This window comes from Tasmannia lanceolata, unplaced genomic scaffold (assembly GCF_043159265.1).
Source record: "Tasmannia lanceolata isolate RefF3 unplaced genomic scaffold, GAP_Taslan_0.1 ptg000012l, whole genome shotgun sequence".
NCBI classification, from domain to species: Eukaryota; Viridiplantae; Streptophyta; class Magnoliopsida; order Canellales; family Winteraceae; genus Tasmannia; species Tasmannia lanceolata.
The window spans coordinates 42,290,809-42,312,193 of record NW_027518689.1 but is presented as its reverse complement, the minus strand read 5'-3'; the positions used below and the strand labels follow the sequence as shown (position 1 = coordinate 42,312,193).

Genomic DNA, 21,385 nt, shown 5'->3' with positions numbered 1-21,385 from the left:
TAGCCATTTGTAATTAAGACACTATCAAATTTGTCATTCCACTGTTTAGGTGCTTGTTTCAAGCCATACAGTGAATTAATTAATTTACAAACTTTGTTTTTATGTCCAGTTACAATGAATCCTTTAGGTTGTTTAATGTAGATTTCTTCATTTAAATCTCCATTTAAGAAAGCTGTTTTTATGAATAGAAGCTATAGCTAATAATATCCTAATGGTGGACAACCTAGCAACAGGAGAATAAGTATCAAAGTAGTCTATCTCCATTTTCTGTCTAAAGCCTTTAGCTACTAGCCTTGCTTTAAACTTATCAATTGTCCCATCAAGTCTTAGCTTCTTTTTAAATATCTACTTGATATCTAGTGCTTTAGTTCCAGGAGGAAAGTCCACTAGTTCCCAAGTGTGATTTTCTATTATGGAGTCTAGTTCACTTTTTATAGCTTCTTTCCAGAATACAGCATCTGGAGAAGTTACAACTTCAGTATAAGTTACAGGATCTTTATCTATTAGATAGGTGAACATCCCATCTCCTAGATTTATTTTTTTCCTTTGTCTTTTACTTCTTCTGAGTTCTTGAAACTCAGGGTCCAATTCATTTTCAGTTTCAGTTTGATTTCTTGAAATATTACTAGGTTCTTTAGGAATTTCTTTCTTCATAGGGAAGTGATGTTCAAAGAACTCAACATCCCTAGATTCAATTATAGTGTTATATTCTAGGATCTTTTCAACTGATTTCAAAACCAGAAATCTATAGGCAGTATTATTTTGAGCATATCCTATGAATACACAGTCACAAGTTTTAGGTCCTAGTTTTCTTTTCTTAGGTTCAGGTATTCCAACCTTGGCCAAGCAACCCCAAACTCTTAAGTGAGATAAACTAGGCATCTTGTTATGCCATAAATCATATGGTATTTGACACTTCTTCTTTGGAGGTATCCTGTTATATATATAACACGCCGACAGAAGTGCTTCCCCCACAAGTTTAAGGGTAAACCAGAACTTATTAACATAGCATTGGATATATCATTTAAGGTTCTGTTCACCCGTTCTGCTATACCATCTGATTCAGGTTGGTATGGGGCTGTGGTTTCATGGATAATACCATTATCATCACAGAACTTAGTTATAGAGTATTATTTTCCTCTATCTGTTCTAAGTCTCTTAATTCTTTTATCTAACTGATTTTCCACTTCATTTTTATATTTGATAAAGGCTTCTTCAGCCTCATCTTTAGATCTAAGAAGGTATACTTTAGTGTACCTAGAGTAGTCATCTATAAAGGTTACATAGTACCTTTTACCTCATCTACATTCAAGATTTCTACAGTCAGCTAGATTACTATGAATTAGCTCTAATAATTCAGTTTTTCTTTCAACACTAAAGTGAGGTTTCTTAGTGAATTTTGCTTCAACACAAATTTCACATTTTTCTTTACTAGGTTCAATCTTTTCATTTATTAAACCTAAGTTGCAAAGTCTTTTAATATAAGGTGCACTTCTATGATCTAGTCTACCATGCCATATATCAAAAGATTCAACTATGTAAGTAGAAGAAGAAGATTTTTCATTCATAATTTCAAGTACATTCAGTACAAACAAACCATTGGCATTATAGCCCTTTCCTACAAATACATTATTTTTACTAAGAATCGCCTTGTCTGCTTCAAAAGTGAGCTTTAGTCCATTTTTGTTGAGGAGCGCGCCAGACACCAAGTTCCGTCGTATATCCGGCACATACAGCACTTCTTGCAATGCAAGTATCTTTCCTGAAGTTAACTTCAGAAGGACCTTGCCTTTGCCCATGACTTTCGAGGTCTGTGAGTTGCCCATATAGACCTGATCTCCTCCATCAACTGTAGTGAAGTTGTAGAAGGAACTTCGGTCTCCACATATGTGCTTGGTAGCACCTGTATCCAGCACTCACTCTTTTGAATTTCCCACCAAGTTCACCTCAGTCACAACTGCTGCAATCATATCTGCCTCGGTTAAATTAACCTTAGCACTGGATGAACCAGTCTTTCGGTGTCGACAATCCTTCTTGTAGTGTTCGGGTTTCCCACATTCAAAACAGACTCCTTTCTTCTTAGGTCCAGATTTCTTGAAGTTCTTATCCTTCTTCGGTTTCAGATTCTTAGACCCATCATTCTTGGTTTCAATAATGTTTGCCTTAGAGGTGTACTCTTTGGCCTTTAGTTGCTTATCCTTAAGTCTGTTTTCTCTTCAATTTTAACCCGAACAACCACTTGGTCTAAGATCCATTCCTTTGTCTTGTGTTTCATTCCGATTTTAAAATCTTTCCAAGACAAAGGCAATTTCTCAATGAGAGAACCAGCCACGAATGTATCAGGTAATTTCATACCTTCCTTAGCCAATTCACCAATAATAAACTGATACTCATCTATTTGGGCAGAAATATGTTTCCCATCTTCCATAGTAAAGTCTAAACAATTTCCTATCACATATTTTCTATTTCCAGCATCCTCTAATTCATATTTAGTTACTATGGCATTCCAAAGATCAGCAGCATGCTCATAGGAATAATAGACATTATAAAGTTCATTTGACAAACCATTCAACAAATGATTTTTCCAGATATAATCTGCATTATCCCAATCAGCAGTTTCTTCATTTGGTTTTGGTTGGGTAAGGACAAAAGCAACACCAATTTGTTGCGAAGCAAACAAGATCTGTTGTTTCCACCTTTTGTAATTCAAACCAGTTAGTCGTTCGATTTTGAAAAAATCAGGAACAATATTGAAAATTCTGTTTCCAACAGGTGTTCAAACGACAGAATTTGGATTGGAATTCTCACAAGAGATGGGAAGAATAGAAATTGGGTTTGGATTATCAGAAGCCATAAGATCAGATCTGTTTTGTTACGATTCTTAAGACTGTTGGAAAATTAGATAATGGATCTGATCTATGGTTTATTCAAACCCAAAAAATCTGCAACTTGAAATGAAAAAACTCTTTCTGTTTGGAAACCAGAAATAAAATAGGACTTATCTGTTTGGTTGAAAACCCTTTGGAAATCAAATTGAAAAGAATAAGGCTGAGTCGTGCCATTGGTCACTCTCCTTAATAATCGTATCCCCCCTACCGGTGCAACTGGGATTTGCGAACCGACGCTCCAAGATAAAACAGCTGAAATTGGCCCCAGTCCACGTGCACTCGCTGACTGGTCCACTCAGAATCACCAACGGAACTGTGCTCAGAATGAACGGAACGAATGAGGAAGAAGAACATAACAGAAAGCCTTGATTTATAAATTTCAGAATGTGCAAAAACGTCTGTGTAATTTCTGTGTCCAAAATAATCTGTCTCGTCCCCTTTTATAGACCTGAAAACCCTTAAAGGCCAGTAACGTTTTTTCTCCCAACAGTCATTTTTGTGACCGTTGGGTTCTTTTCAATTAAGGTGGTGTGTCCATATCAAAACCAAATGGTAAAAATCAAAACGGTTTTTTGTATTAAAAATAACCTTTTCATTTAAGCCCAAACCCGGACCTCGGACCGGCCCGGCGAGGGGCGCGCGTGTGTGTTTTTTACACATGGGATCGTGCTCTTCTAAAAGCCCAAGACCCAACAAATTCTAAAGCCCCTTGAAGGCTCAAGCCTTTCTCCAACTCTCCATCTTATATGGTTTCTCTCAAGCTCCTATGTGGGACTATTTATTATACCTTGGTTTATAGAGCACAACATTCACACACACATCAAGGTCTTGGGTTTAAGTCCTCATTCATGCAATTGATTCTAGTTTTCAAAGAAAGAGGGGGAGAACTTTAATTTGAATCTTCCCTCCAAATTTTAAACACAAAGCAAAAGCATCTTTGACTTTTCTATTTAAAATATTTGAAATTGTCCAACAGAATCAAGCTGACACAAACCCACAAGAAAATCAGTGTCAGAAATGCCAAAACCAGAGAAAGAGATGTTAGTTATGGAGTTTCCAGAGCACCCAATTCCTGTCCAAGAACATGGCTTTGGATCCTCATGGGCTATGTTTAGGTTGGAAACAAGTCTGGTAATGATGGATGTCTGGTTTGGGGAGAGTTGAGAGAAGACAATAGGAAAACTGAAGAAAAAGAAGAAAAGGAGGAAGGACCCATGAACGTAACTGCTCATTTTAGCTTGTTGGAGCATAATCTACAACATTTTTTCTTGGGGAGAATGATGATTCTGTAGAGGAGAGAAATATGAGTGAGGTTTTTGTTTGGAAGAGAGGAGGATAGTATTTGGTTGACTGACAAGAAGACTCTGATACTGAGACTGACAGAATATAGTCTGATTCTTTGACTGGAGACTACCAACAGTATCAGTCATTGCCATTTTCTGAAAGTGCTCTTTTACTTCCCCGTGTGGGGCCATGGCAGGTGGGACCCAGACCTGAAAAAACATCATATCTTAGTTTGAAGTCTTTGAACACACGAATTTCAGGTAGAGAGAGAGAAAAAGAGAGAGGACTTCGGGGGACTTTTCTAGTCAATAGAGAGACAGAGGACTTTGGAGGACTTTTCTAGTCAATAGAGAGAAAGCTGGGAAACTGGGGGCCATGTGGAAAATCCTATGGCTTTGATTATGACTCCCATCACAGGCCAATAGATTTTGATTTGTGTTCTCATTGCTTTAACAAAATAAGGGGTTAAATTCCAAATTTTGCTCTTTTTAGCTTCAAGATGGAGGCCATTTCACCTCAGCCACGGCAAATTGTGTCAGCCTCAAATCAACCCATTAACTCTTTCCAACTGAAAAACTGGTTTTTTAAGGAAAGAGTTAATGGGCTGATTTGGGGCGACACACTTAGAAGCTGTTTGGATACATGAATTTTATAAGCCAGCATCGTAAAAATCCTAGATTTTACAAGCCTGGATTTTACAAGCTAAAACCGGGATTTTCTATTCCTAAAAATGTATGATCCAAGTTTTAGCTTGTAAAATCCAGAATTTTACATTCCTGGGGGTTAATTTTACATTCCTGGGGGTTATAAAATCCTTGTATCCAAATGGCCTGTTAGCGACGACTGGGGTGAAATTGACTCTCATAAATCCTTGTATCCAACTGCCCTATTAGTGACGACTAGCCTATTAGTGACCGAGATTAATCTAATTGAAAAGCTGGGTTTTTAGTCTCAGTCATTCAAGGGAAAGTGAATGGGCTGATTTGGGGGCAATGTACTTAATTGGAGGTGAAATCGACCGTTGAACATATGCTTTATTGAGTAATTAAGGCTCTGCTCTCCAAGCATTTAAAACAAAAAAAAAATTGGGAAGATGTCCAAATCCTCTTCACAATAGGGCAGGGAGAATGAGATTTCTGCCAATTATTTTGGAGTCAAGTGCTTTGAAATGGGTTAGTATGGCAAAGTAGATCTTAGTTGAAGTTCCCATTCACTAGTTTCACAGCTATATGCGACATGTTTGTTTGACCCTTCAAAACCACAAGAAATGAAGGAGGGATGTGTTTATATAGAGCATTCTGTGGGATAAAGATAAAAGAGGAAATCAGTTTTGTACAAAAAGACTGGACCCCCAAAGAATATGAAAGAGAGCACGAATCCCCACCAAAGCAAAAAAAATGACCAAATCATTTGTCATTTTCACCTCTGTCTCTATTTTTTGGAAAGGGGTTATCTTAATCTAACCTAGTTGCCTAATCAAATTTGGTTACTTCATCTAGACATGATTACTTGTGAATTGAAAATCAGTGTAGTTTTTTTTTTTTATCATAATAAAATAACCTGGTAAAATATTGAAGTAAAATCTATCGTTTGATACACGTTGAGGCTTAGCTTGCAAGATGGGTCATATAGTGACTTTACCAAAGCCAATGGGTCGTAAGAGACTGTTGCCTTAAATGGCCAAGATGGACCCCGATATTAAAAGTTTGGAGACCGGTCCTCATGTGAATGATCATTGCCACAATGGTCAAGAATTGGACTATAGATGCACAAGTCCTAAAGTGCAAGTTTTGTGTACCACCCAATCCTCATAGAAGTTAGAATAACTAGTTATAGATTGATTGTCCGGCCTCATCCTTGGCCCCATGGCTGTCTGATGCAGGTGCATCTCGCATTATCACGAGATCAACGGTCAAGATCATCGGAACATTAATCGGATCGTCCAAGACACGGCATCTAAATCAACGGCCTGCGTTGATCGCTAGTGTTTGATTTATTAGACTTTTTTCTTTCTAAGTTTATTGGGACAAATTTAGGAGTAGTCGTTCAAAAGTATCTTGGATTTTGGATACTTTTAGATATTTTAGGTGAGTTAGAGAGATATTAGGAATTTTAGTGTTAGTAGAAAAGTAAGAGTCGGACGTTTTGGGGTTCTTTTTAGTAATTTGTTTTCCTTAGAAGAGAAATTGTAGGAAAAGTAGATTTAGATAAATTGGGAGATCTTTTAGAGATTTGATTTAGCAAAATTATGAGAGTTCTTTTGGTTTAAACGTCCAAATTGGATTGGAATTTGAGTTTTAGTAGGAATAGGAAAACGCCCATGTAAACTCTTTAAGTACTCCACCATTGTAAATTATTTACAGCTTTTGATGAATAAAATTTGGTTGTCCCTTTGTTGCCTTTTTGGAGAACGTACACTAGAGCCATCTGCTGCTCTTTTGACCCTCTATGAGAGAGCCACCTGCTGCTATCTCTACAACAAGCCATCTGTTGCTTGTTTTTGCCACCTCAATTCAACCACCTGAAGTTGAATATTTCAAATATAAGCTTCCGCTATACGCCCCTGCGTCATTTGGTATCAGAGCTTAGGGAACAAAGGATTCCATCACCTTTGTAATCTTGGGGTAAAAAAAAAAAAAAAACAAAGCCACCACCATGCCTTCACCACGATCTCAATTAGATCTAATATTGGAGAAGATGAAAAAAATTCTTAAGATCCAAGAAGATATGTATTAGAGGCAGGAAGAGATGTACGAGAGACGATAAAATATGATTCAACAGCTTCAGGGAGTGATCCAACATTTGAATGAACATCTTAATGAAAAGGAAAGATCAACGTTCAGTTCGTCAACAAAGGATATTGAAGATTCCCTTGAAGAAGATAAAATTCAAGAAGAAGATCCACCGAAAATAGATGAATCTCTTCAAAATGCCGATGATCACGAATCGATTAAAAACGATCTCACACCAGAAAAACATCGTGTCTGCATCGATGAATACAAAACCCTTGATCCCTATCGAAGTGAAAGCTACTTATGCCTTCGCCGCCAAAATTCGAAGACTACATCGAGGGCATACTTTCCGATCGAATCAAATCCTGCCGCTAGTCAAAGCATGTCAGAATAATTGCCCGATGGAAATATTTGATCCTTTGGAAAGGTCTCCAATTCGAAGTCGGAGCGAGAATCACGTACGGTTTTATCTACCTTGATCTGAACTCGTGGTCGAGTTCTTTTCAAGAAAGGGGGTCTGATGCAGGTGCATCTCGTACTATCACGAAATCAACAGTCAAGATCATCAGAACATTAATCGGATCGTCCAAGACACGGCATCTAAGGCGTTGATCTCTAGTGTTTGATTTATTAGACTTTTTTCTTTCTAATTTTATTGGGACAAATTGAGGAGTAGTCGTTCAAAAGTATCTTGGATTTTGGATACTTTTAGATATTTTAGGAGAGTTAGAGAGATATTAGGAATTTTAGTGTTAGTAGAAAAGTAAGAGTTGGATGTTTTGGGGTTCTTTTTAGTAGTTTGTTTGCTTAGAAGAGAAATTGTAGGAAAAGTAGGTTTAGATAAATTGGGAGATCTTTTAGAGATTTGATTTAGCAAAATTATGAGAGTTCTTTTGGTTTAAACGTCCAAAGTGGATTGGAATTTGAGTTTTAGTAGGAATAGGAAAACGCCCATGTAAACTTCCATGTAAACTCTTTAAGTACTCCACCATTGTAAATTATTTACAGCTTTTGATGAATAAAATTTGGTTGCCCCTTGTTGCCTTTTTGGAGAACGTACACTAGAGCCATCTCCTGCTCTTTTGACCCTCTATGAGAGAGCCACCTGCTGCTATCTCTACAACAAACCATTTGCTGCTTGTTTTTGATGCCTCAATTCAACCACCTGCTGTTGAATATTTCAAATATAAGCTTCCACTATACGCCCTTGCGTCACTGTCCTACAATGCTATATGTGATCCACGGGGCAGCCCAACAATAACAATGTAATTCTCAGAATGGACATGTGCAAATACAAATGAACTGAAGGGCATCTATAAGAAGAGGAATGATAGATGTAAGGGCCCTCTTTATGCAAGGGACGGAGAAGGGCCCTTGAATAGATCCACTTCATTTTTAAAATCGGTTGAGAAACTGAATTCGGCTCTTTTATGTCAAAATTCATAATCACCCAATGAGGGTGGAACCAACGGCAATAGGTTGGACTTGTGATTGTCCAAATTCTCACATGCAACAGGCCATCCGCAAAATGCCTTCTGCAATGGACGCTAGCAAATCCCTATAATAAAATACCCTTGTCTGTTGAATCTAACTTAGTTACTGAATCTAGTTTGGTTACCGAATCTACTCATGGTTACAAAATCTAGAACCTTGATGTTCGAATGAGTATTCTAATATGTCCCGAATAAAACTTGGCTCTAGATCGGTTTGGAGGAAATTCCTCAGACCCCTTGCTAATAGTGTAATAGCATGGGGCGTGGAAATATCAATTCCATTTCGTCTTACTGTCGTCTTTCTCGAGCTTCAACCCCAAAACGCTTTTCCTCCTGTTCTGAGACAAAGTTGTGGGTAGCACCTGTGTCCATCATAGCTCGAGTCATTTTTCCATTAATACATGCTTCAATGTACATCAAGCCTTGGATGGGAATCCCTTGTATGGGACTTTCTTAGCGGCTTGTCCCTTGATAGCAGTACACAAGCTTAGGGTGGTCATCTTCGGATTCTCCTCATTCTCTTCCTCCTCGCTCTAAGTTTGGGATAAGGATGTTGTCGCTAGCAAAGCATCAACAGTTTGTTTTTGTGGGTAAAATCTCGTCCAATGTGGACAGCATATGAAACATGGCTTAGGAGATGCGGGATTTGTCTCGTTGAACCGTCTCAGCCCTTCTTTGGAATAAGTCCTCCTATCACTCCCCGGGCCCTGAATTCTCCCTTCCGTACTGCTGACAGGCTTGTTGAAGGTATTCATGCTATTGGAAGGCTGGTTTAAGCTGCTGGATGGCCTGTTGTTGGAGTCTTTCTTTCTGTTTGTAGCATTGTCCCCCACATGATCAAATAGCTTTTCTACTTCAGTCATTGTTGTGCGAGGTTATGAACTCCTCTTCTTTGGAGCCCTGTTTGGGACCAGGGCTTTAGTCCCTCCATAAATTGGAAGAGCTTGTCCTCCTTTGACATGTTCTTTATATCAAGCATAAGGGCAAAACACTGCTTCACTTATTCACAAATCGACACGGTTTGTTGAAGGCGCCTTAGGTTCTTTTCGGCAATGAACTCTACATTCTTAGGCATGAACTGTGCCTTGAGCTCTCGCTTTAGGTCTTCCCAACTATTGATAGTGCACTGTCCTGCTTCAATCTCCTCATAGAAGGCTCACCACCACAATTTGGCGTCATCGCTTAAGTACATGCTGGTCGTAGTAACTTTGGCCTCTTCAACAACGTGTGTTGCACGGAAGGATTGCTCCATATCAAAAAGGAAGTTCTGTAACTCCTTCGCATCACGGGCACCCGTGATTCAGGGACCCACACCCTACTACCATGCCCATCATTATGACTACCCGTGCCATTGCCGAGGGTCCTCATGAGTAGATTCACCTGGCCAGTGAAGGTCTCAACTTGTGTTCGTAGATCCTCCACCATGGCCCGATTTGCCTGCCAAGCAAGCTCCTGGACTCGCTCTTGCAGTTCTTCTATCATGCCCCTGGTCTCCTCACCAAGGCTTTCTATCATTTCAACAAAATTAAACTGCTGCCGCTCTACTGCTGTCATCCTTTCCTCAACACTAGCAACTCTTTCTTTTTGTAACCCGTAAGGGTGTAGCTCTTTGGCTTAAAGTCATGGTTAAGCTCCCCAGTGACGAGAGTTTGAATGCCCCCGGGCTTGCCCGATGCGCACGGTTTATGGGTGATTGCGCGCATCCGTAGGCCAAAAAAAAAACTCCTTCTTTTGTGGTTGGTATTGGTGCCTGATCATCGACTGGCTCGGGTTCCCCATGGACCGGACTAGACTCTGCAGAAAGTGCAGTACCGCGTCCACCCTACTTCGTCATTTCTAGGTGCAGGCAGGTAGTTTCCGTTACATGTAAGAACTTCACTCTGATACCAACTGTCACTGGCCTTCAGTGCCCCATGGCAATGCAAGTCAGCCAAGTAAAGGTTGAAGGCTTAAACCTACAAATAAAAGTACAAAAGGGAAACTAAGTATACAAGCACACAGAATAGTAATCTTTATTGCTGATTCTCGAACAAGTTACAATAGGGCTATGCCAAAAGGCTAAAACTCCTAAGGGGGGGCCGATCACCCGTTGGCTATAATGGGATCCCTGCTAGGATGTGCACTGGAAATGCACCACTCAATGGCCAAGCAAGATTTCAGGGTAAAGAGCTTTAGCAACCTACTCGCTTAGCCAGGAGTGCCCACCAAAGGTGCAATAAAAGACTACTTCTCAAGACGCAACGAGACGAGATGAGATTGGGGCACCGATAATACCGACTATGTCCCTACTACTTACAAACACACTGAGTACATACTGCATAAGTTAAGGGCCATAGGTCATGCGAACAGCACCGAATGAAATGGTTGCCTGACAAAAGGGCATCTATAGTAGGGCTGCAACTCGAGCCGGGTTTTACCTGACGCGCATCGACCCGACCCCAAAATAGCCTGGGCTGGGTTCAGGTTTCATGGGTTTCGGGTCGAGCCTGGTTGAGCATTCAAAAGCCCGCATGAATCTCGGGTCGAGCCGGGTTTGAAGGGGCCCGACCCGACCCGAGTTACATAAGTTATAGTATGTACATTTTTTTCTATTGTTAGTTAAAAGTTAAAAGTGAAAACTCACTCACCCACTGTTATTGTATGTGAGTATAATTTTTGCTTCTATGAATTGAGTCGATTCAAGTGTTTGATTCAGCATTGTTTGATTGTAATTACAACATTGTTTGATTACAGCATTGTTTGATTCAAGTATAATGTGAGTGTAATTACATCATTGTTTGATTCAAGTGTATTGTGACTGTAATTTCTACTTCTATGAGTTGAGTTGCCTTGCCAAACAAGAATTTTCCTTAAAAAAATTGCGTCAACGTGAAAAAACCCGACCCGACCCGAGATAGGGGTGGCAATGGTTCGGTTTCGGTTCGGTTTGACCCCCAAACCGAACCAAACCGAAATTTGAATCGGTTTGGTTTTACCAAACCGAACCGAACCAAAACTGAATTTTCGGTTCGGTTTCGGTTCGGTTCCGCCAATTTTGCCACCCTTTACTCATAATAATTGCAAAATATTCGGTTTCGGTTCGGTTTGATACCCAAACCGAACCAAACCGAAACCAAATTTTCGGTTCGGTTTCGGCTCGGTTCCGGTTCGGTTTGGCCAATTTTGCCACCCCTAACCCGAGATTTATCATGGGTAGGGCCGGGTTTGGGAATCGTGGGTATTCCGAAAAAAAACCCGACCCTACCCGACCCGAGATATTTCTCGGGTAGGGTTGGGTTCTACAAAACCCGACCCGCCCGACCCGAGTTGCAGCCCTAATCTATAGTGGAAAATTCACTTTCCATTGAAAAATTCAAAAAAAATTCCCTACTTCTAATTTGAATATGTTTTTAAGGAGATGGTTGTTGAAAGTCCACAATTTTTTGTACTCCATTTGTTGCCCATTAATATGAGAAATCCTAGGATCATAAAATCAATACCCAAAATAGAGCTTAACAGTGGAGGGTCTGGAGCCAGCCCTCCTGCATTCCCAAATCCATCTACTTTCCTTTCCACTGTTAGAAAAATCAGAGAAACCATGAAACCATCGGCGGCCAAGAACACCACTACTCTCCCATCTCTCTTTCTCTCCTTTGCTCTCCTTTGCATTCTTTCCCTCTTTCTTCTATTCATCTTCTCCACCACTACAACTTCAAACCCGTCATCTTCTTTATCCTCCAAAATCTCTCAAAACCCAGACCAACCCATCAAAGTATACATTGCAGATCTCCCAAGATCTTTCAACTATGGCTTATTAGACAAGTATTGGTCCCTCAACGAGGATTCTAGACTCGGAAGCGATGCCGACAAGAAGATTAGGTCTTTCCTTTCTTCTACCAAACAAAACCCTAAATTCCCTCCATATCCCGAAAACCCATTGATCAAGCAGTACAGCGCCGAGTACTGGATCTTGGGCGATCTGATGACGCCTCAGGGATCGGGAGGCGGGTCGTTTGCGAGACGGGTTTTCGACCCTGATGAGGCCGAAGTTGTTTTTGTGCCATTCTTCGCAACCCTTAGCGCGGAGATTCAATTGGGGACTGCGAAGGGGAAGTTTAGGAAGAAAGAGGGGAATGAGGATTATGAGAGGCAGAGGGAAGTTATGGATTTGATTATGGGTAGTGAGGCTTGGAAACGGTCTGGTGGGCGTGATCATGTTTTCCTCCTAACTGGTAATTTTCTTTGTTTTTTCTGCTTTTTTTCTTTGTGGGTATCTTGCTTGTTTGGTGTTTTAGGTATTTGTTTGATTCCTTTTTAACTGTTAAAACCTCAATTGTTGCTTCAAATAAGTGAATTTCAGTGGGAATCAGGGCATTGATGTTTGTGTTGGTTAGAATATATGCTAATTTTAACGCCCAGAACTTAGTTTTGTGGGTAGCTGATATTTAGTTTCTTTTTCTTTTGGATGTTTTGTGTAGCCTGGGATAATTCATATCATGGTTTGGAACATAATTAGTGGAAAGAAAATGGTGATTTGATATATATTGAAGTGGAAATTAGTATTTTGAGAAAATATCTAGTATGTTAATTCACATGGGAACTTATTTGAATGACATCCTATTTAATTAGATTGGCTTTCCATCGATTTGCTAGAAACTAGAATTAAACATGAAAGGCACCATCGGCTATCGACAACAAAGATGATGAGCTCAAGCAATTCAGCTTGTCCCGCAGGTTGCTTCTAGAGGAGTTAGGAACCCATTTCAGGTGTTGTGGCAGCTCTTGATAATTATCCAATGAGGGTGCTCTATTATTTTCTATAGAGAACAGAGGTATATAAATCCTCAATTTTTCTACCCGTGTTAGGGAAAGTGTGAAGGTATATATGATGATATTTGAACACTTCACAAGCTTTTTTTTTTTTTGAATGGTAGAATTCATTAAAAAAGACCGAAACGGACAGAATATACAAAGAAAAGAAAAACAAAACAAACTATTAGTCACTGTCATTAGCTTTCTAACAGGTGCATGATGTTTATGGCTACTTGAACATGTTTTGCTTCATGCTCATTTGTTGCTGTTGCATAACTGTTTCTTTTGAGATATTTAAACATTTGTTTCCTGGGTGCTTTCCAAGTTTGTGACCATGTCTTGTAGAGTGTCATTAGTCAAGCCTAGTTGAAACAACCTATATATTATGGTGATTGTACTTTGCTAGTTTTCTAACTGTGTGTGTGTGTGTGTGTGTGTGTGTGTGTGAGAGAGAGAGAGAGAGAGAGAGAGAGAGAGAGAGAGAGAGAGAGAGAGAGAGAGAGAGAGAGAGAGAGAGAGAGAGAGAGAGTTGGGTGTGTGTGACTTGGGTGGGTTGGGTAGTGGTGACCAAATTTAACTGTCATGGTCATTACAAGGGTAATAGAGGTACATTGTGTGGCTGCCTTCAGCTATGGTGTGATTTGTCATGATGAAGTTAACTCATGAGAATTCTGAGAAGTGGCAGCATGAATAATAGCAGAGCGAACAAGGGGTGCAACCATACTAGCACTAGTGTATTGGATCCAAACATGACAGGGTGAGTGACCTCTGAAGTATCATGTATTTCAGATTGTCAGGGGTAATTATGGGAAGAGAGCTCATATGCTCAAAGGAGTTGGAATTGATCCCAGCCTATGGAATATATGGAGAATAGATTTGATTGCTTTCACAACTTTTTAAGATTTGTTGTGAGGGACCTGTGCCGGGCTTTTTTGGATTCACAAATGCATCTGAGTGATCAGCAGGCTCTTTTGGATTTACAAATGCTGTGGGGTAAGCATCTGAGTGATCATCTTGATTGTAACCCATAGCATCTTTTTTTGTTGCTTATATGTAGGATGGATTTTAAGGTTTGCTCTTGAGGATTTCATGGCGCTTTGGTATGAGCCAGAAGGAGTCCTCATCTATCACTTTGGTTCTCTTAGGATCGAGAACCCTTTGGTGCTCTTTGATCTTCCCAAGTGATATTCTTTCCAAATGTAACTTTTTTGGAGTCAGACCCATAGAGTTCTGGCCTTTCAAGGCTTGCCATGAAAGGGAACATTTTCAAGTATTCAGTTAATTAAACGTAGAAGAACCCAACTAGAGCTAGGATTAGAGCCGGGTAGATTCCTTCTTCATGAAATTTTTCTAAAGGATTCATTTAGCTGACCCCAACTAGTTTGGGACAAAGGCTTTGTTGAGTTGAGTTGAGTTGAGTTAGTTAAACATAGCGTTTCTTTAATGACGTCATATGCATTATCCAGTGAACCTGAAGAAAATTGTTTCCATACTTTTGTATAGATGAACACCAATGATTTAGCCGACAGTTTGATTTATTGTCGACACACGTGTCCTACCGTGTCCGACACAACACGCGTGTCCACCTGTGTCGACACTCCTTTGGACACTTTTAAATGTATTGCCAGTAGTGTTAGAGTTAATGTGGGCGTGTGAACACGTATATGTGTAGTAGTCAATAATTTTATGTGTATGTGTGTGTCACAATTTCTAGATTTTTAGATGTTGCCATGTCAGACAACTCATATCCGTGTTGAAACTCGACTCATGAATCCGTATCGACATATTATGATTATATATACTTTCTATTTTAGCTGTGCCTCCGTTTCTAAATTTTGGGGTTTGCCGTGTCCACAAATCATAGATGAACAAGCAAACTGTCAATTTTGCAGAACAATAAGATTGCCGAGAGGACTTGTTTGGTTTTGGTTTTTAATAAAGTTTTCTGCTATCAGACCCCCCCCCCACCACCAAAAAAAAAAAACAATTAAGAGAAGTCTATATAACTGCTATTAGTTAATGTTAATACCGTGCCAGCTTTAGCATCTTATCATTTAGTCTCTGGATTGTCAGGTTGTGTTAAATCTTGAAGCATTCTTTGACAGACCCAGTTGCAATGTGGCATGTCAGAGCTGAGATAGCGCCAGCAATTCTCCTAGTGGTTGATTTTGGCGGGTGGTACAGGGTTGATTCCAGAGCGGCCGATGGTAACTCCTCAAATATGATACAACACACGCAAGCTTCATTGCTCAAAGATGTAATTGTGCCTTACACTCATCTTCTTCCTAGGCTGCACTTATCGGAAGATCATGATCGGCAGACCCTTCTGTACTTCAAAGGGGCTAAACATAGGCATCGGGTTAGTAGTTGATATGTCTTCCTAGGTTGAAATTCTAACCTATGTAAACTTTTGCTATGTTTGGTTATTAGAGAATGAGATGCTTTAGACTTATATGTTGCTTTCACAGGGAGGTCTGGTTCGAGAAAAATTGTGGGATTTGCTTCTTAATGAGCCTGGTGTTATCATGGAAGAAGGTTTCCCTAATGCCACTGGTCGTGAGCAGTCAATAAAAGGGATGAGGACCTCGGAGTTCTGCTTGCACCCAGCAGGGGACACACCCACTTCCTGTCGACTTTTCGATGCTATTCTCAGTCTATGTATACCAGTCATTGTTAGCGACAACATTGAGCTCCCATTCGAAGGAATGGTTGACTATTCGGATTTCTCAGTTTTCATATCAGTTAATGATGCTTTGCAACCAAATTGGCTTGTGGGTCACCTGAGAAGTTTCTCTAAAGAGCAGAAGGATACATTTCGCCAGAAAATGGAGCCGGTTCAGCCTATTTTTGAGTATGATAATGGTCATCCTGGTGGTATTGGGCCTATTCCTCCAGATGGTGCTGTAAATCATATATGGAAAAAGATTTACCAGAAACTGCCTATGATTAAGGAAGCAATCATTCGTGAGAAGCGAAAACCACAAGGTGTGTCCATTCCAGTTCGTTGTCACTGTACGTGATTTTATTTTTTCCATCCACCCCACCCACATTCAGCTTTTTTCTTTTTTTTTTTTGAATGGTAACAGAATTCATTAAAAAGGAAGACTGAGAAGGTCCCCTCTGAAGTACAACAGAATTCATTACCCACATTCAGCTTTTGTAATATAGAAATTTATATTTGAAATTGCAAGCTTGTTGTGTTGCAATTCGTGACGCTGATAGTGGATGCCAATTGATTATTTTTTTCTTTTTCTTTTTTTGAATGGTCCAATTGATTCTTTTGTTAATCAGGATACACTTGATTAAAGCTGGTCAAATTCTTCTTACATGTTTGTATGATGCGCCTAAATGTTGCTTGTAATCTCATGTATACCAAAAAAATATTTTTCTTACAAACAGGTGCATAGGGTTGCAGCGAAGTTTTAAATCTTGGTTTCAGTTTCAGTCGTCATGGGAACAGAAACATTTTGGTTTCGGTCGGAAATTCGGTGAAATCATAAAAACATATAGACACATATGCAAATTATAGAAGTTTAAGATGAAACTTCAAGAAATACTTGAATAAGCACAAATCTTTCAAAAAAAAAAAAAAAAAAACTTGAATAAGCACAAATGCGCACTGAGAAGCCATCACATAAGCAAGACAACCATCCATAATGGTTTAATAGCATCAAACACTTAGTGACATACGATGTTGTGCATGTTTGATAATTCAGTGCATACCAGATACCACATTTTACATATAATTCATATAGATCATTTTTTTCAATGGTTCATAATTTCATATAGATATGTATACATAATACATGTATTATATTTCACATGTAATTTATAGAAATATCAATATGTAACACATATTGATATAATATACCAATATTACACTTGCGATTTTGGTTTCTGTATGCTTTATTTCGGTATTGGTTTTGATGAGAGAAACATTAAAACATTTTGGTTATGTTGTGTCGGTTTCAGCCTTCAAAGGTGGTAATATAAGGTTGATGGGATTGAGCTCTATTTTACTCGAGTCTGAGATTTGTTTTAGAGCTAAATTCTATGTTGAATTCTCACAACATTGAATGTGCAATTTTCTTTTTCTTGTATTTTATACCTGCCTATAATCTGTTGTTGTGGTTCACCTAATGTGATAATGATATTCCTTTGCTAATATCCACACTAATAGAACGATTAAAAGATGTATATATATCCACACTAATAGATTGAAAGACAAATGGTATTTTTTTTAAATGAGGGTATTTTCATACAATTAGAGGGAGAGATCTGGTCACTTTTCCGATGTAACAGGATAGCCGATACCATGCCTTCTGGTGGGGAAAATTACAAACAACATGCTGCAGAAGAGCCCAATTCCAACAGGAACAATGTCCAAAACTTCTTGCGTCTCGTGCTCCGGCTGTGGGTAGAAGCAATACAACACATTCTTATCTCTAAGAGCGACTGCAGCAAACACCAAAACTGAGAGGACCCCATGGACAAAGTCAATGAATCTGAGCCTGTACTTGCTAAGATCAGGAAGGCTCGGAGCTCCTGTTGGGTAGTCGAATACCCACATGCCTTTGAGGCTAGCTAGGCCATAGTAACTCTGCCCATCAGATGATCTGAAACTGTCGGTGAAGCATGCGAGAAAGCAAGATGAAGAAAGTAGTAAGAGGAGTAGTTGTGTTAAGACGCGGGTGGCAGAGTCACAAGCGCCATTGTTGGAAAAGATTGGAGTGAGGAGTTGGAAAGCCAAAAGGGTGCCTGTAGGAAGGAGATTAGCCAAGTGGGCGGTGCCGGTTAAGGTCTGAGAAATCGCCCGTTGCGAGAGGGTGGGAGAAGGGGAAGTGGTTTGGGTTAAAGGCTCGCTTTCTTGCGATTTGGTGCTCTTGGTTCTTGTTCTTAGAGACATTATGGGTTGAGAAAGAGGTGAGATGGGGGATTTGGTGATGTTGGTAAGGATCAGTTGTGGGTTGGAGTTTGATGAAAGATATGGGATGAAATGCAAGAAGGTATACTTGTCTTATAAGGTTCTGATTCTTTCTATTGTGGGTTGAGGATGAGATGAGATGAGATGAGGGATTTGGTGATGTAAGTTTGATGAAGGATGTGGAATGAGAGGCAAGAAGGTATACCTGTCTTATAAGGTGCTGATTCTTTCCATCTTATCTTCACTCGTTTGCTTCTACGACTGTTTCTCTTTTGCATTTTAGGTTGACAGTTTCTTTCTCTGTAGGCTGCCTTCTTTGTATCAGCCGTGTACGAATTGACAATTGAACAAAATGGATATATGGGCTATGGTCCAATTAAGACTTTTCTAACCTCTATAAGTTGGGATTTGCTGGGCAGTATCATGGAAAGTCATTTTGCAGCTAGCTTTTGCAGGAGAGAATGGCCACACAGACTCACCTTTTAGCAGATTTTGTCCTTTTTCTTTTAATTCAACTGAGGTGGCTGTTCTATCCTGAAAAAGTAATCCTCGAAGTGGCTTTCACGAAATTGCCTAGCAAATCTCATATAAGTTAGGACGATGTGGGTTGAATTATGATACACAAGGTAGGTGGTCTCCATTGCACATACAGTAAAATCATTCAAAGTTGATAATGTGGTAGGTTAAATAACTTACTTATTTTAAGAGGAGTTCTAAACCGAAGGGCGCCCTTACAAAAAAGGAGTGAAAGGGTGCCCTCATTGGTTGTAAATCACCAATGCGAATTTAATGATCTTTGACTTTTCATCGCATTTAATGTACAGTGGTGATTTACAACCAATGGGGGCGCCCTTTCACCCCTCTTCTGCAACTGCAAGGGCGCCCTTCATTTTAGAACTCCTTTTATTTTAATAGAAGATCGCTGTTCCAACTTTCCTCTTCAGCCCAAGTTAATAGCCTAAGTTATTATTTGATAATATTTGTCAAATGACAAGAAAAAAAAAAACTATTTGTCAAATATTTGCCATGTCCCCATGTTTTTATAATAAAAGAATTACTGAAAAACATATATGACGATTATCACTTAGGCCCTGTTTGTTTTGGATTTTTAGAACCGATTGGGAGTCCAAAATTGATTTAGACTCACTCTTAAGAGCTTTAAGGGCCGTTTGGATACCCGGATTTTACAATCTTGGATTTCCTAAAAATCCTGGATGGGAGACGAGAGAAGGAGATTGTCCGTCGTTTTTTGATTTCTCGCCCTACTTTCCGTCGAGCGAGAGAGTAGGAGATCGTCCGGTGTTTTCAGGTTTTAGAAATCTCAGGATGGGGAGGAGATTTCTAAAACTTGGATTTCTTACTTAAAATCCAGGATAATGGATTGTAAAATCCAGAATTTACGTTGCTTTCAAACTAAAACCTGAATTTTAAAATCCACGTATCCAAACAGCCTGTTAATCTCAGTGATGGAATTAGTACAGCAACTCCCAGATTAAGATCTACATAATTAGTCATTTTGACTAACATATTAATCCTATAGAAAATATCGATCTTATCTTTCACATTTCGAGCTAGAATACAATCAAAATACAACATTTCAATTCAATTGAATGAGTTGCTATGTACCTATTAATGACCATTGAACACTAGGACTTTCTAAATTTAAATCGCTTACATTTTTTGGCTCTAGATTTATTTTTGCCTCGTAAAAATTTAGTCATAAAAGCATACGTTCGTATGAATAATATTCAACATCAATCCACAACCAAGATGGTCGGAGCTGCAACAAAGCAACTACAAGTCGAGAATAACACAGGAAATAACAGAAAAATCAGAAAGGAGAAAATAAAATATCTCAGAATGAACAAGGGGATCTTCCTCCCCATTAGTTGAATCGAACAGGAAAACCATCCAATTAATCTTGAATCTCATAAAAATAACTCTATAAGGTTTCACGGAGGAGGCCGCAGATCATCCAACCACTTGATGATATTGAGTAAGTCTCCCTATGCAATGAGATGACTTAGAACTATCAAAGATCCGAATTCCTTGTATAAAACCTCTCTATCTCATTTCTCAAGAGCTCCCTCACTTGTGTCGGGCTGGAATTTTCAATGCTAGAGCCATCGAAGTTAAGATTCAACTGGCTAGGATATAGAGGAGACTATCTAAGGGGTAATAGGCTCCACGCTTTCCAAAGTAGCGCAAATCTCCTAATATCATCTGAAATTTAAGCTAAAGTAAACATTAAAACAAGGAGGAACCTCAGCCAGGAAATGATGATCGATATAATGTTCATGTAGTTGAAATAGGAGCTTTTGGAAGCTTTCTTAAAGAGCCGAGCATACCTCTCCTTTGAGAGAACCTATACGGATGCCAACAATACAACCCCACATAGGATTCTACCTTTTCTAGGCCAAGGCGCAAAAATACCAACTATCCAGTTAATCAGAAAAGATGCCACATGGAGACAAACATCATACCAAATCTCCCAAGAATACGGCTCCATACATGTCTGGTAAATCTGCAGCGAATGAGCAGAAGATCATCTAACTCCTCTACCTCCACACATAGAGCACAATAATCGATTATCAGCATCTTATAATTTCGCAAGTGATCTGCCCTAAGAATTATGTCCTAAAAAACAATCCGTCCATATACGTGTACTCTAAGTGGTGCATGAATACTCCATACGCTGGCTAAATATGAGGATGCAAGACTAGAAGAGATATGATGGTAAAAAGACTAAATACTGAACTTCTCAAATGAGGCCAAGATCTAAACCCTTTTATCTACCACGATTTCCAGCATACATAAATTCCAAAATAGCCAACCAGCTTCCAGTCTACCTGAAGTTTTTGTTCCAGGAGATCCCACCCTCTTCCCTCAACTAACAATCTTGGACCCACATTTCTTTACTAGAAACCACTCCAAAAAGATCAGGGAAAATGTCCATTATGGCATACTCTGAACACCATTTGTCTTGCCAAGATGATAAATTTAGAGAATATTTCACTAAACTTCGATACAATACAATTAGCCCTAATGAGTGATTATATAGAACACTCAAAAGGGTTAAACATAGAAAGAGATCAACATAACAAGGCAAGAGATAATTCTAGAAAACCTACCTACTAAGATTAGCCTAATTGCTAATTTATGCTAGCTACCTATTCTAGTTAGGCTACTCCATTCAACCTACTTGCCTAATCTAGCCCCATGATGATCCAATGGTGTGAATTCAACACAATCTGACTATGAAATCCCACATAT

At 39.3% G+C, this 21,385-nt stretch overlaps 3 protein-coding genes across 3 annotated transcripts; 1 reads left to right on the top strand and 2 right to left on the bottom strand.

Annotated features, from left to right (window-relative positions):
• Nucleotides 1–1,916: 1,916 nt before the first annotated feature.
• Nucleotides 1,917–9,951, bottom strand: LOC143888830 (uncharacterized). The gene is made up of 4 exons (XM_077393225.1): nucleotides 9,691–9,951; nucleotides 4,244–4,381; nucleotides 2,301–2,683; nucleotides 1,917–2,214 (listed from the first exon to the last, which is right to left on the bottom strand). Exons 1-4 carry the CDS (start codon nucleotides 9,949–9,951, stop codon nucleotides 1,917–1,919), a joined length of 1,080 nt encoding a protein of 359 aa, XP_077249340.1.
• Nucleotides 9,952–11,842: 1,891 nt separating this feature from the next.
• Nucleotides 11,843–18,496, top strand: LOC143888270 (putative arabinosyltransferase ARAD1). The gene is made up of 3 exons (XM_077392636.1): nucleotides 11,843–12,608; nucleotides 15,294–15,547; nucleotides 15,657–18,496. The coding sequence occupies exons 1-3, from the start codon at nucleotides 11,846–11,848 to the stop codon at nucleotides 16,206–16,208; spliced, it is 1,569 nt and encodes a 522-aa protein (XP_077248751.1). The 5' UTR covers nucleotides 11,843–11,845; the 3' UTR covers nucleotides 16,209–18,496.
• LOC143888271 (protein DMP3-like) lies at nucleotides 17,366–18,309 on the bottom strand. The gene has a single exon (XM_077392637.1). It carries the CDS (start codon nucleotides 18,092–18,094, stop codon nucleotides 17,471–17,473), a length of 624 nt encoding a protein of 207 aa, XP_077248752.1. The 5' UTR covers nucleotides 18,095–18,309; the 3' UTR covers nucleotides 17,366–17,470.
• Nucleotides 18,497–21,385: the final 2,889 nt, after the last annotated feature.